Genomic DNA, 16,446 nt, shown 5'->3' with positions numbered 1-16,446 from the left:
TCCTTCTTGCATGTATATTCTCATGATGTCATGATTTTGACGCTGTAGCCATTTAGCCTTTACTGCCTATGTTTTGGATTTCATATCATCTGGGCAAATAGCGTACCTCTTCCAGGAGTAGAGCAGACCCCACTGTTGTGCTATACCATATCACAGTTTACACGTCTTTCTAAGTAGAGGCATTCGATGCTGATCTTATCTTAATTGACTCCTACATCTTGTCAGTGTGTGATTCTAACTAAAGTGTGAGATTAATGTGTTTTGGAAGTTTACATTTTCCTAAGCCAAAAATGTATTTCTGCTGATATTTACCTCCTATTACACTAACCTGCCCTTTCTCCCCACAATGACTGGTGTTTGTTCTTGGTTCTTTTGCCAGTCTTGAAAAAGTGAATAAGAAGTAATAACAGGGAGCTTATATACAGATTTTGTGTAGAGGGCACACTGACATAGGTGGAGAATCCCGAAACTCATATCTCCTATGGGCAATATAGTGAGGTATAAAGACTGGAGCAAGCAAGGTCTAAATCATGCCAGTGTCTTCAGTTGGGGTGGAGCTGAAGTGTGAGGAAGGTAAGTATTATTGGAAATACAATTTTTCTGAAGGATAATGTAAACTTAGGACTTTGCTTTTCAGGACAAATCAAACCCAATTGCTGAGTATCATAAATAAATTTTTTGTTTCATAAATCACCATGTTAAGCCAAAATAGGGTTTGATTATTTTTGACAATTTAAAGACAATAAATGTGAGTTCTCATAAAATAGCACAATTGAGTTTCTAAATACAAATACTTTTTGAGTGATTGTTATACAACAAATCCATGAGCAAAAACAATTCAGATAAAAGGCTACACAGGAAAAATTAATTTATCTGAATAAAAACTGTTCTGTGCAATATTTTGGAGAGATACTTTTAGTAAGGCAGTAATTACTATACTTCATACAAACAAGACTAAGGAAGAATGATTAAAAGTTTAGAATAGAGAGGTTCAAATTACACATGTATTGAGTACATTGACATTGAGAAAACAGTTATTGCCCTTTTTATGTAAACAATACATTTACAAGAAAATGGCGAACTTATTAAAAATGTTTATTTTAAGAAATAAATATATATGGATAAAAATAAACTAATGAAATTAAATATTTATAAGAACGCAGAAGCTTTCAATGATAAGTAAAACATACTGTGAGAAAAAGTTTAAAATTTGGTTAAGAAAAGTTATTTGAAAGTAAATTGTTTTGTTCATTCTGTAAACAATTAAAAATGACTGCATATTGAATTGAAAGATGAAATGGTATTCTAGGTTTTCTAAAACTTGGTACTATGTCATGTCCTCTTATGAAATCTGCAATTAAAGAATCAGAAATAAAACTTGTAATAAATAATTGTAGTTTGGCTGATTCTTACCCTAAGAAGTTGAAATCCTAAAAAAGAAGTGCAATAAACTTGATCAAAACTTTGTTTTTACAGAATAATTAATTGGAGACTACTACATATGTAGTTTAATTTATCCATTTGCTAAGGAAATGGTTTTATACACAAGTTCTTAAAGTTTAACCATATTTTTCCAAATGTGTTTATGACAAAGTGACATGGTCCTTCCCAAATACTAATCACAAGAAGCAGAGCAAGGAAAGAAAGTAAAATAAGTCTCCATAATGCATTATTATCTCTAACATAATTCACAATAAAAGTAGAGTTTTTAGTGGTAAAATTATTCAACAGGTAAAACTACAACTACTGTTGAAGAGTGAATTCAAGATAGATGCATGATGCAAGATAATGTATTTGCTTAGTACTTGTATAAAGTAAGTGAGATTAATTTTAAAATATAGTATAAATTATACTTAGAGTATAAATGTAGATTTGTAAGCAAGAAAACATAAAATAACTTTTACAACCACAATACAAACATTCAACATTGTGGCATAGATCAAAAGGTGGGTCACCATGTAATATTCCTTTGTATTTAGAGATATTGGTGGAGGTAAGACCCAGCTTGCATTGAGGGTACATTCTCTCTATCCAGTTCAATCTAAACTTTATCAGCATCACATTATTAAAAATAATAATAATTTGAGCAAATGTGGGTGTTCTAGCCTAAAATGCCCCCACATCTTTACCATCTTTCAGTATTTCCAGCCAGATGCAGGAAGGTTGTTAATTAATCACAAGAAAAACAAAATAACAAACTTAATATAAAGCATCAAAAAATAATAAAATACATCAATGAGGAGACAGCAAAACTGTCCCTGAAGATAGAATTTGAGCCTACAATGATTTTTGGACATAAATACTAAGATATTACTAAATACTAAACCAAAATAAAATATAGCTCCCACCCTTAGATGCCACTATCTGGATCATCAATGGTTCTAAAGAGATCCATATGGTAGCAGGTCTTATATATAAGGAAGGTGGTATAACTACCACTACATTAATCTGCCTATACAAGAAATGAAATATTCAATGACTAATTTCAATTTTAGAAAATATTTTTTATTGTGCATAATTATTTGAATCACTATTTTCAATGTTGTGCAAATATTTTCTGTATTAATTATAAAATAATTTAAAATATTTAAAGTTTTTTTCTTCAAATCTATTAGAAATTTGTTTATATATGTTAATAGATTAATATTAGATATTATGAACAGTACATTACTACAAATTCTGCAATACTTAAGAAGCTATCCTTGTATATTATCTGTATAAATTTCTATCTGAATAATTAACTCAACAATCATTGTAATTGCTTTTTTTTTGTGTTGTCAGTTCCTTAGGATATATTTGTATTTGGGGCAGTTTAACTTGCATGCTGAAATTAAATCATCAATATATATTTTTTAATTAATTGTGATTTAAACTTTTTTAAATAAATATTCATAGAACAGATACAAACTGGCCATAATTGAAGAGAAATTAGTACTCATTAAAATACCTGCCATTTGTTTATAGACTCTTGATTAAAAGATATATAACTCTTATAAATGCAGAAGTACAGTATGTTTCTTGCATCTGATCTCAGTAAATTTATATTTTGCAGTAACAACTCCTTCATTAAATGGGTTATTACATACTCTAACAAGGTTTCTTAGATCTATTATAGTGTATAATGTGGTAAAATCATAGGCAGTGACAGAATTGGCTGTTTGTAAAGAATGTAATTAGAGACATTTTATAAACTGGTGTATTATTATTTATACTCCATAAAAACTTTCTGAATTTTTGATAAACAAAAATATCTCGTATTTTGTTAAGTACAGTGAAAATAGATTTGGTAACAGTATTTAAAGAATCTGTAATAAATCTAATTTTTACAGGATTCTTGTGCAGTTTAGGAATAGCATAAGAAAATGGAAAATTATAACAGTTTATGTAAATATTCCATTAAGTTGTTTTATATAATTAATAATAGTATCTTTTTTTCAAGCAGGTTTTGTATAAAATACTTGCATATTTCATTTAACTAAAATTTGGATGTACCTTTTTTTACACACAAATACAAAATTATATCCAGCTTTACCAATAGGTGTAATAAATAAATGTATCTAGAAATGTCTTTCATTTTCAAACACATTAATGTCAAGTATATTTTATATCTAGATAAATTTAAGGTTCTTGATTGAGTTTTAATCCATTTAATAATATGTAGTTTCCACCCCCAAAAAGAATCAATGGAAAATGTTTTTTTTACTTGGTTTAATAATTTAGTTTATCAATAGTAATTTCTAGATTTTTAAGGCAGTTTAGTACCATTTTCTTAAATATTTATTATCTTTTGTTATTTCTAAATCACCTTTTACTATATCATTTGTAAAAAGTGTCCTTAAATTCATTGTTACTACAAATACAAGGTAAATTATCTATTTCAAAAGGATTAAAGTTTTCAATAATTTTTTTAAAATATTCAAAAAGTCCGATAGGTTTGTATTTAAAACTGACTGTAGGTTGTAATAATTTTAAAGGAAAAGCATTGTCTTGAACACTTATGAACAAGGTATGGTAAAGATAAATTATCATATATTTTATGTTTAAAATCTACTACAAAATAAAATATATTTTTATTGCTTTATGATAGGTTATTCAGAAATTGATTTTCATTTAAAGTTTTTAATAGAATTATACTTGCATCTTTTATCAATAAAAAACATACTTTGAAAACATCTAATTTTCTTATTTTTTAATTCCATTAACTGTTTATTTACAAATTTTATAAAATTATCAGATTTATCAAAAGCAGTGTCTGTTTTATGAAACTTTTCAAAACCAACTCATTTACTGTTTCTTTTTCCTTTACCTCCATTTATTGTGCCTAAAATTACAGATCTGAATTTTAAATAAAGTTTTTATAAAAATATTTTATTAATGTTTCAGCATTTTTATATTGGAAGTCCTGATTTAGTCAACAGTTGTTGTTTTTAATATTTTCTCTCTCTCTCTGTTAATAACTTTGTGTTAAATATATTTTGTAAAATGGCTGTTATAAATATATTATTCAATGAGTGTTTATTAAAATGACCTATTTCAACTGTATGAGAAAAATCCTTTTCACTTTGTAATCTGTTCAAGTTAATCCTAAGATGTAAAGGATTAGAATTATGCCCTACATATTTAAAACTGCATATACCACAAGTTAAAAGATAAGTAATATTCATTTTTCTAAGTGGTACATGTTGGTGTACATTTTGAAAATTCATGGAAGCTGGACAAGTCAAACATGTATAAATGTTGCAAGTAAACTTTTCTTGAATATGAGTGGACAGTTCAAAAACCAACTAATAGCTAGCCAGGCTACTGGCCAGTATACAATAGAGAAAAATATTATGCATATGAGTGTTATGATATTGGATTTAAACTAAGTTTATAAACTGTGTTTCTTTGTTTATGTCTTGTCTTTAATATTCTTAATTCAAGAATATTTAATATTATCATTAGTAAGATGAAAAGTGTGTTTAGTATACCAGAAACTGTTTAATTAGTTGTTGATTGTGTCCTAGTTTGTTCTTCACTTGAATAGTAAGCTGTAGATTATAAATTATTCCTGACGAACATGTAAAACAAACCACTGACTACTAATGGGTACATTCTATAGGTAGAGGTCATTATTTTTTTAAAAAAACTGTGATTTTTAAAGAAAAACTTAAGGTTCATTTATGTAAGTAGCTGTCAAAGCCAGTCAGTTGGAGTTAACATGAACTGAGCTTTGAGACCTTCTAAAATGAATGATTACTTGATGCTGTACTGGTAGTGTGGGTGCTCAAGATATATTGGCCCACTTTCTTGTATCTCAGTAGACTGTGAGCAGATTTTTTGCTGTTATACCAATTAAACTACTCATGACATAAACATGGACAAGAATTATTATTTTCACACAGTATTTCATAATTGTAAACACTTTGCAATACAAACTACATAATTTTACGCACGAGAGAGAGAGAGAGAGAGAGAGAACTTAAATCAGTTTAAAACAGTTTTACACTAAGATATTCAGTGCAGCAGGCAACCTTCCTTTATTCTTGTTATGCTTATCTATTGAATTTAACATATATAGTATTTAGTACAATCGCTGAATATTTCATGGACTTTTGTTGAGTTATTGCAGAGATATCATGCTTTTAGTACTGATACCGTAATTAGTTGAAGTATCAAATATATCTATTCAGCACCATGCGAAACATTAAAAGTTGTTATTCAACATCGAAAGGGTTTACTTAAATCATAGTGCTGATAATCTTTATTAAAGAGTTGCAGGTGAGTATAATGAAATAAAATTGTTCCATAGAATATTAACTGTCTTTACTGTTTTCCTTGTCAGTATACCATGAACTTTCATTTGGAACTAAAGCACCCAAAAACTAATAAATATCTTCAAGGTTTGAAACATATGAATTAACTTGGAATACAGTCTGTCACCTTACACAAAATATGCACTTGAGAGTTAACCTCGAAGAAAGTATATGCACATTTGTAGCTCTTGCAGCTTTGTTGTGGAAAGCTACTTAATTATTCGTTTTTGGAAAATTTATTAAAGATACAGAATATGAGATTTGGGATGATATGTCCATCATAGATGTTTTTGTTTATCCAGTTCTTGTGTGTTAATTTGTGTTAAATAACCATAATACTGTGGTTTTTATTGCTAGTTTAAAAATTTGTTTTAATAAATATTTTTATGCCTTTTTATTATTATTTTTTTTAGATCCAAATAAGAAAAACGTTTTTACTGGAATAATGAAAATTCTGCGAAATGGCTTTCTTTGGGCTCTGTGCTTTCTGGCCATTTGGGGAATAGCACTTTTAGGATTGTTTCATCAGCCAACAGTTCACCCATCATCAGATATGGCTTGGATCTTGGCACAGAAAGACTTAAGGAAGCTAGTTATTCCAAGTAATAAAACCCTGTTACTTTCTCCTTCAGATGGGTGTAATGATGCAGGAGGGAAGAAACCATTTCTTGTCATCATTGTTTGTTCTGCAATTCCAAATTTTGTGGCTCGTTATACCATTAGAAACACATGGGGTCAATTTACCAAAATAAATATTAAAATGTATTTTATGATTGGAAAAACTGGTGATGTAAACTTGACTTCAAGAGTTCTAAAAGAAAGTGAACGTTATTCTGACATCATTCAAGAAGACTTCTTGGATTCGTATAATAATTTAACAATCAAATCTGTTATGTTGTTGAAGTGGGTGAACAACACCTGTCTTGATGCAAGGTATATTATGAAAACTGATGATGATATGTTTGTTAATGTTTTCAATCTTCTTGACTACCTTAAAAAGAAAGGTCACTCAAAGTTACTTCTTGGATGTCTCATCAGTGGAGCTGTGCCTGTGCGGGATAGACGTTCCAAGTGGTATATCCCTGACTCATTTTTTACTGCAAATGTTTATCCAGACTACCTTTCTGGAACTGGTTATGTATTTTCTACAGACATTGTCCCATCACTTTATGAAACTGCATTGGATACACCTTTCTTTTACCTGGAAGATATTTTCATTACAGGAATCTGTGCAAGTAAGATGAAACTGTCTAGAGAAAATCATGATGGATTCAAGTTTTACAAAAGAGAGAACAATCCATGCATTTTTAAGAAAATAATAACAAGTCATAAAATGTCTGTAAGAGACCTCAGAAATATGTGGTCTTCAATTCAAAATAAGACATATAAATGTTGATTAGTATGTTATTGTATAAAATTCCATATCTCACCAGCAAGTTTGGCCAAACTAGAGTAATTTTAGGTGAAAGGTTAAACGATGGGGGGGGGGGATGTTTAGTGGTATTGGAATTGAATTTATGTTGCAAGGTGTAAGGAGTCCATAATGGTTTCTTCCATAACCTGTATAGCCATATTTCCAGTTGTAAGTTTGAAGAAATAATAGAATGATTTGATCCCTTCTTAACAAAAACTTTGTTTATTAGGTAAATATCACTTATCATACTGTTTATTTCAAATTACTAGTTTTAATGCTTTTTTAAAATTATTTTATGTAACTTAATATCAGTACAGTACATTTTCACCTTGTATATCATAGTACAGTGGAAGGGCAGGATTTTTGTTACATATTATTTTTTCGTTGTAATAAATTGAAAACTAATTTTATATCTAACTTTTAGTAGTGGGAAACATTGTCATAATTTAGATGTATTTTGTAAAGGAACATAAATTGCAAAAGCAGTTTATTCCCAACTACTTACATTTATATATAGACACAATATTCACTCCCTCTCCCAAAGCTAAATTTTTGTTTAATGTTTTATGTGTAGGCTTCTTTGAGTTACACAACATATCATCAACAGTGTGATCTCATGCCAACATCTTTTTATAGTTATCTTGGTACTTAATATTTGTAGAAAATAATTCTACAGTATTACACATTCTTATGTAAGAAATTCCACTAGGTTTAAAGATTGTTCAAGATTCATTAACATATTCCAATTATATTAAGTTTTTTCACAGTGTACTAATTATTCATTATTCTGAATCTCGCTGCTTTTGCTAGAAGCTTCGTAAAGAGCTTGAAACAGACGCAAAAGGACAGTGTCTAAGTAACATCCCAGTGGGAGTTGATGGTACAAAGGCCTAATATAAAAGTGGACATAAAAAAGGCATAACATAAAATTAATACCACCTGAAGCTAAAATAATTTTCTTGGTAGCTTGAATAAATTATACAGATTGTCTTGACTTACTGTCAGATGAAAATTGGATTTCATTTCAATTCGTTATGCACAAACCAGTGAAATCATACTTAGTTCTTTTGAATTGGTAACAATGATGAAAAAGTGGGAGGAATGTAATTCAGCTGTGAAAGAATCGCCATAAATCGCTTTTTATTGTTGATGGAACAGCTGTGAAAGAATCTCCATAAATCACTTCTTATTGTTGATGGAAATGCTTGCTTTTTATTTATTACTTAAGACTAAAGAATTGTACTAATATTTTACTACTTAGTTTTATAAACAATAATACTGTGAAAATTTACTTTTATTTCCATCTTTCGTGTGGATGTATATGGTTTTGACTTAGGGTAAGGTTATTTCTTGCACTATATTTTTTTTCATTTTTAATCATTATTGGTTGCATTTAGAGGTATTTTTTACCATTTAACAATCTTCTCTCAAAGTAAAAAAAAATAATGTACTTAACTTTTAATAGGAAGCACTAACCCATGTGTTCAAATTTAAGTGAAAATTATGCAGTACAATGCAATTATTTTATTGTTCAATTGGTTCATATAAATTATTTCATGAAAATAAGGCCAAATTAATTCTACTTAATGACAAGAAATTAGTATATTTCTTTAACATTTTGTTTCATTTTCTTTCACTAGTACACTTAGAAACTGTAGGCATAAGATTATAAATGATATATATTTTTACATTAATCTAAGTACAGTTATATATTTTCCTTTTAAAGTTGCTTGTACTTCCTCCCAGTTGATCATCAAAGCACTGATTATATACATGATATGAATGCATATCCAGGTACTTCATTGAAACTTTCTGTCAGTTAATTGGGACTATACCAACTGAAAACAAAATTGACTTAGGTATAATTTACTCTTGATACACCCCATCAAGGATAAATAAGCACCACTGTGCTGAAATAGTGGGCTCAGATTTGATCAGTAGCCATTTAATGTCACTAGTGATAATAACATGCTTTCAGTTACCAGGGTCTTATTTATAGTCTTCATTAACAGAATTTTAGGCTGTTTCTCAGCTGCCTCAAGTATTTTGAAAATGATCTGGTTCACTTGCATGTTTTATCATCATTTGTTTCATAGTATGGATATTGCATAATTATGGGACTCTGTCCATTTTACAAATGGATGGTTAGATTATCTGGCATTGTTTTCAGTATAGTAGTAATTCCCAAACTCTGTTTTCTGCAATATTATTTTATTTATCATTAATCAAGGGAGAAAAAAATAAATGAGAAGGGTAATGGCTAAACTGGAAAGTTTTCTTGTTGCTTTCACAGTTTCTGTAAAAACATAAGAAAATGGCTGCATTTTGTGATGACAGAAATTAAAAGACAACAGTAGTAATGAATGATGTTATATTTAAGATCTGGAATGGTAGTGATCAGGTTCAAAGTTTTGATTTTCTACAAATTACTTTCATCCTGTTCTACACTTATACCCATTGTATCCATGAAACTTATTGTCCCATATTAAGTTTAAAGTAGTTTGAGCACTACCTGAAAATTCTGTGAAAAATCGTTCAGGAAAAGTACCAGATATTTTTGTAGGTTTAATCAAATTAAGTGTGAATTCTGTCTGACAAAATTTCTAAAACTGACTTTGTTTCTTCTATTGTCCAATATTTACCCTTGGACATATTTCTACGTATTTACATGACTTGTCATACTACTGCAATGTCAAAACTACATGAGGAAATGTAATTTTTGGTAATGTAAAATGTGTCATTAATTTCCTGTTTGATAATGAACTTGAGTTCTGCTATGGTACATATTCTAATTTAGTTTATCAAGCAAATTGAAACAATTAATTTGTGAAAGATATTTAGACTACCTCTTCAGGTGAACTTGGTTCAGTATGCTTGGCAATTGAACTTTCTTTTAACCATTTCTTCCAAACAAACCAAACACTGAACATGCAAAAGGCCCCAGTGTGAACAGACTCAGAGTACTCCAAAACATGGTAAGCTACACCTACTAAGTTCATTTTCTGTATCTGAAATTAGAGTCAGCAAGAATCTAATCTCATCACCAACATTAATTTTAAAACTCATACCAACATAAATGGTATTGACACGCATAACTTGTAAGAAATCATGAAAATGACATCGTAATGTACTCTGTGGTCTCAACAGAAAAAACGATTTTAATAAGAACTGATCTTGTCTATTTAATAGAAAGTTAAATTTTCCACTTTGTGTGTCTTCCATATTATTTTACCCAAGTACCTTGAATTTTACCTAAAGCTATTCCACACAATTTTCTTTAAAACTGGTGGAGACAGTGTATAAGTAGTAGTTTGAATTATTTGAAAATTTCTTTTTAAAAGTAATTTATTTTGTACAATAGAACTTGGGGCTTAAGTTTGCTTCGATACTTGAAGTGTTATGGAAATCAGACTAATTTTTTATTCATATTTGAAATTAACTTGAAAGAGTTTATACAGTTATCAAATCTATTTGGAGGTGGGAAAAAACTTCTTAAACTTTTGCCAGCCTCTATATATTTGTGGTATTGTTATGGGAACCATATGAATTTTGTTTCTAGGCCTCGTTACTGATGTTAAATAATCAAAACACAATAACTGGGCTCCATTGTGATGCTAGGGAACAAAGCAATGAAATAAACCCTTTTCACTAGCTTAAATATTGCATATCTTAAGTAGATTCTGGTTCTAAGCTCTAATATTTTGAATCATAGTAAATAAGTTTTATGATTAATTTAGTTCTTGGTATATTAAATGTACCTTTGTAACATAATGTAACTTTATTGTGGGAGGAGTTCTTTGTTGTGTGAGACATCTTAAGATACAACAATGAAGTATTTAGAAGTTAAAATTGATAATTTAATAGAAAAAACTGATAAAACTGTAAAAAATAAATCTTACTTGGATTTATACAGAAAAGATGAGCCAGAGTAAGATGAAATTAAAAAAATAACTAAAATATCAAATGGTTAAGAAATTTCTATAAATGAGTTGTAAATTAAAACCTTTCATAGGTTTTCATAGCAAGAATATAAGTTAGTATCCTTTTCAATTTGTTTGTAAAGAAAGGTTTGCAAATGACTTATAGTAAAAAACAGTGATCCTTTAGGCTTTTTTTTTTCTTTTTAAGATTAAAGTTATAAATAGGTGGTTTTTTCTCTTCTTGTAAAGAGAAATTTGTATTTTTGTTCTTCCCACAAAAAAAAAACACTCCAATATGGTAACTGTCTTTTTTTTTTTATTTCTTCTTCAGGAAAAAGATGCAAGTTATCAGCTGTTTATTTTCCTTTAAACTGAAGGTGCAACACAATATCACTGCAGCTTTCCTGTACTTCTCATATGGTTAAATGTAAACTAGATTTCTTAATACTATGAATAATGTTGCAGATAAGCTGTGTACTTCACTTTTTCTGAGATGAGACTTGCACAGTCACGATCTCTTGCAGTTTCTTCAACCTTTACTTGGGAATAATTTACAAGCTATTATTTTTTCTTTTTCTCCCAAAACAAAATTAAAAACTCTCTAAAACTGTAAACTAGTTTCTCCATTTTAAATTAGAATGGATTTTACTTTTGTTTTCGTTATGAAAAACAAGTTTGTTTGTTTTTTAAACTTTCTCCAGTACTTGTGGGATAAACTTTTGTGTTAGCTGCTTCTGAATTATTTTAACAGGAAGTTGCAAGTTAAAAGTTCTACTTATGATAAAACTGCAAATGGACTGCTTGTCTTAGAAGCATACGTGTGTGTCTTTATATGCAATATATTCTCCTTATTCTATAACATTTTATAAAGGTCTGTTGAAAATAAATGTGCCAGTTTTTTACATTTCTTTAGATTTTTGGCCTTTCTTATTAAAAAAAAAAATAGATTGCAAGATAAAGAGTTCAAATGAAAAACGAAATTGAAAAAGGGTCCATGTTTGTGGAGTAAAGCCAAGTATATTATTTTAAAAATAAAACATTGTAATGTACATTTCATAACAGTTAATTTTTAAAAATTAAGGTTGCCAAGGAATATCACAAACTATGAATATTTGTTTGCTTTGTAAGTGTAGATATGGTAGTTCTCAAAATCTTAATATAAAAATAAACTAAAGTAGAAGGATGTTTTAGAGCAAAACATCAGAACTTATTTTTGCAAAGATATTTATTTATTGGATTTCACTTATTTATAAAATGTAATATGAATTACATCTTCAAATGGATAAAAGGCACAGTTTATACATATTGGTCATTGTGTTCATTCAGGGTTGTGAGAAGGTTTAAACTTGTTGGTTTAGTTTTCAGAAGTATTTGAAACTTGCATAATAAACAGGAAAAAATATTAAGGTAATGTTTCTGAGATAAATGAATCAATTGCAAAACTATTTAATCAACTAGTAAGATGTATAAAGGTAGATATTATATAGTCTGTTATTTCTGTTTTAGTAGTTACATTAATATCTCGTGTCCCTTTGTTATTTGTATTTCGTGTTAGCAGACTGGTTCGAAATAAAGACTTGTTTGAGCTTATTCCCTGATCCATACTTCACTGTCTCCCTCAAAAATTATCCACAACTGGTTATTATGGATGCTTCCTCATTCTCAGCCTTACTATAGATGAAATCTTGAAGCATGGATTTATGTGAAGAAAAGTACTCTGTAATAATTTTAGTAAGTTTAAACTTACTCTGTAACCCTTTTTAGATTTTTGATGGAGTATTTAGGCTTAATGTTCACAATAAAGAAACGTATGCACATACGGGCTGTACAACCTATTTGAAACATATTTCTTACATGATCTGTACCAATGGAGGAACTATATGGCACATCATGGAACAATAATACTGAGTATTCAAGTAGGATCTAGTAACTTTCTGTCAGTTTTCTAAATGTTTTGTTTGTAGAAGAAATAGGAGATGATAGAAGTTTATTTAATAGATATTGAAAAGTTATGTTCCAAGATCAACCATGTAAGTCTTACAGAACTTCATATTTTGAAAGAGGGTTGGTTTAGTTTTTCAATTTTGTTTTCTCCAGAAGAAAAACAACCTCCCATCAATAACATATTGGAATATTACGAGTAAAAAGGCAGAAATTTGCTACATCTACTTCTAACTCCTCAGCATTAAAGACAATTTTTAAACCTACATCTTTTTTTAATCAGATGGTTCTTAACTATAAGTCTAACACATACTTGGAAATTAGAAATTTCACCAACATAATACATGTATTTAATTTATAATTTTTAGTTTGGTGACTACATAATATCTGACAAAAACTTGACATTTTTGTAAATCATATCCAGTTCAGCCCATGCACTAGTGATTGCTGCTTACTAATGAAAGAATAGGGTTCCTCAAACAAATTTCTCATTCATAAAAATGTGTTGTTGTCAGTTCTAATAATTTTAAATTGCTACTTTATTGTACTGATGTATTAACATATTTGAGGTTCAGCCCTTATATTTATTTGTATCGGAACATTTTAATATAATTTTGACTATTACCTGTTTTTGTTAATTTTGAAATTATTTTAATCTCTCAATGACTTGTAAATTAATTATATTTAATAGCTACTATGTATATGAATATTCTCATGTACCTTTTCATTTTCTTATTACATTTATATTTCAGATTAACTAGAGCTGTAAAATGCTAAATATATTTTGGTATTCAGTACCACCTATATTAAAAAAAATCCATCATTAGCAATACTTTTAAATAGGCTACAAAATAAAAGAAATTAACCAATGAATTAATTTAAAAACATCTGCAGTACATTATTTTGGGCTGTCTTGTTTTCTCAATTTGAACACATCTTTTCAGGAATAGAGATTTAAGTTTCCTTTCATGTACAGTATAAACATTTCACTTTACTTGAAACGCACACAATAAAAATGTTTCAAAATTAAATATAAGAAAAATTCTGAAAATTAGGCAATTAACTTAACAGGTAATTATTGTTTTTAGGTTTGAGGAAGCACTTAGAATAAAATTTTTTGTTTCAAAAAAAGAAAATAACAGTTAATAATTAAAGAGTGATAACTCAAAAGTGGTTAAATAAAAAGTATGAGAAATGCAAGTGATGAAAGCACAATCTTTTTTATGTTCAATATTGTGATAAAAACAATGAGAATTTGGAAAGGAAAAGGAACATTCTTCTTAGGTTAAAAGATTGCCGTTTCAATGTGTCAAGTGGACTAATAAATCTAGTACTTCTGAAACTAGTAAAGATGAGGGCTATATTCTTGCTGTGCTATTTAAAAGAAGTCGTACCTTCTCAGGAAAGAAACAATTCTAATAAGGAAAATAACGTGAAAAAGCATATTTGTTTTGCTTTATCTTGCTACATGCCAGAACTGTTGTGAATGTGCAAGAGCTGTTTGTCAAAATAGATTGATTGATGCTTTAGAAATTTTATTTTCTTAAATAAAATGCTGTTTCATCAGCAAGAGAAGAAATGAATTTGCATGATAAGTACATTTCATAAAAGAAGATTCTGTTCAGAATGAAAGTGTGAATAATGGGATTGCTGTTCTAGTTTTGATTTCAATAAGTTTGAGATATACACGTACCTTTAACATTTAGATAAGGGTTTTGAAGGACAATTTTGTGATCCATTCTGAGCAGTTACAGATATAAACATGATAAATTAGATTTTTTGGAGGTAAAACAGCTTTGAAATATTGTTTTCCAAGTTGCTGGTTTGAGCAAATGTTCTTTTCAAGTAAGGAAAGTAATTTAAGTACAAGGAACCTTTTGGTCTAATAAGGTTTTCCCATCTACTAAACACCTGCTGAAATCTGATTAATGTTCACTTGGCCTACCATTCTCACCAATATCTATGAAAAAATATATAAAACGCTAAGAATTTTATTAATCTTACGAACCTTAATCAGATTTCCAATGACTTTTTGTTTTTGAAATAGAAAGCAATTTCAGAGATACTAACTTATTATTATATAACAACATTTCCATCAAAGGTATTATCTTAGTGGCCCTCTGAACTCTTTTTCAGTATTTTGATGTTCTTTCTAATGTAAGCACTTTAAACTGACCATGGTATTCCAAACTTGGCCTAACCAATGATTAGATTATTATCTCTAGACTTACATTCATTATCTCAGCAGATACAACCTAAAATCCTATTTGTTGTGAAACAAGCAATAACATTGTATAGATGGTTTAAGACATTGACAAGCTAGAAAAATAAGATTTTCTTCCATAACACTACATGAGGAAATAATTTTACGAGAGACAGAAGCATGAGTTCTAAGCAATAAAGAACTGACAACAGAACACAGATAAAGTGATGAGTTTCTGAATAAAACTAAAAATTGAAACACATCAGTTGTTATGTTAGCAAAGTGAGATTAATTAATTATACTGGCCTGGCATGACGAGGTGGGTTAAAGCATTCAACTCGTCATCTGAGGATTGTGGGTTCGAATCCCCATTGCACAAAACATACTTGCCCAGCCTTGGGGTCATTATAATGTTACTGTCAATCCCACTATTCACTGGTAAAAGAGTAGCCCAAGAGCTGGCAGTGGGTGGTGATGACTAGCTACCTTCCCTCAAGTATTACACTGCTAAATTAGAAATGGCTAGTGCAGATAGCCCTCATAGTTTTGCACAAAATTCAAAAACAGTAACAATTAATTATACTTGTATACAGTATTAGGACTATCATATGTTTACTATTACATTATTTATTTAGTCCTGTGTGATTTTTTATGACAAAGAAGAGCGTATAGCACACTAACAGTCAATGAAAACGCATAGTTTTGTTTAAATAATTTTCCCACAGCTGAAAATATGAACTTTTCATTCATCATATGAACTTGTGAGGGCCATGCAAGATGAAATTATCACTCCTTGACACTTGTAACACAACTTATTGAATCCTAACCATTCCTATGTCAAATCAGCCTATTTCTGTCTGCTATTGAATGTTGTCATGTGAATTGTTTGTTGGGGTGGAAAATGGGAGCTACATAGGATTGGACATAGTGACTATGGAACACTATACTGCATTTATCACACAACAAATGTCACAATGCTACTGGTATACTGGAAGAGGGTTTGAGCCAGCAAAATGTTGCACAGAGAATGAGATTCAATCAGATGACTATTGTGAGGCTGGTTCAGTACCACAGTTAGATGATCTTAGTTGATGATCAACAGCATCCCATTCAGCAATGCAACACTATGCAACATTAGGTAATGGTCATCTATCTGATGCATTTATGTGACAA

At 29.4% G+C, this 16,446-nt stretch overlaps 1 protein-coding gene across 15 annotated transcripts in view; it reads left to right on the top strand.

Moving 5' to 3' along the window:
* The window catches only part of LOC143249779 (beta-1,3-galactosyltransferase 1-like), a 29,449-nt gene extending 15,037 nt beyond the window's left edge, over positions 1 to 14,412 (top strand). For 8 of the 15 annotated variants that reach the window (XM_076500179.1, XM_076500183.1, XM_076500186.1 and 5 more), the window contains one exon: positions 6,209 to 12,719. In XM_076500179.1, the coding sequence (XP_076356294.1) occupies positions 6,241 to 7,191 (951 nt within the window). In that variant the 5' untranslated portion in view covers positions 6,209 to 6,240 and the 3' untranslated portion in view covers positions 7,192 to 12,719. Of the gene's footprint in view, positions 1 to 6,208 lie in introns of all 15 variants that reach the window. The other 7 variants (XR_013027941.1, XR_013027943.1, XM_076500188.1 and 4 more) reach the window with 4 other exon arrangements.
* Positions 14,413 to 16,446: the final 2,034 nt, after the last annotated feature.

Source organism: Tachypleus tridentatus, chromosome 4, assembly GCF_004210375.1.
Source record: "Tachypleus tridentatus isolate NWPU-2018 chromosome 4, ASM421037v1, whole genome shotgun sequence".
NCBI classification, from domain to species: Eukaryota; Metazoa; Arthropoda; class Merostomata; order Xiphosura; family Limulidae; genus Tachypleus; species Tachypleus tridentatus.
The sequence above is the reverse complement of the archived record's forward strand: the minus strand, read 5'-3'. Positions and strand labels throughout refer to the sequence as shown.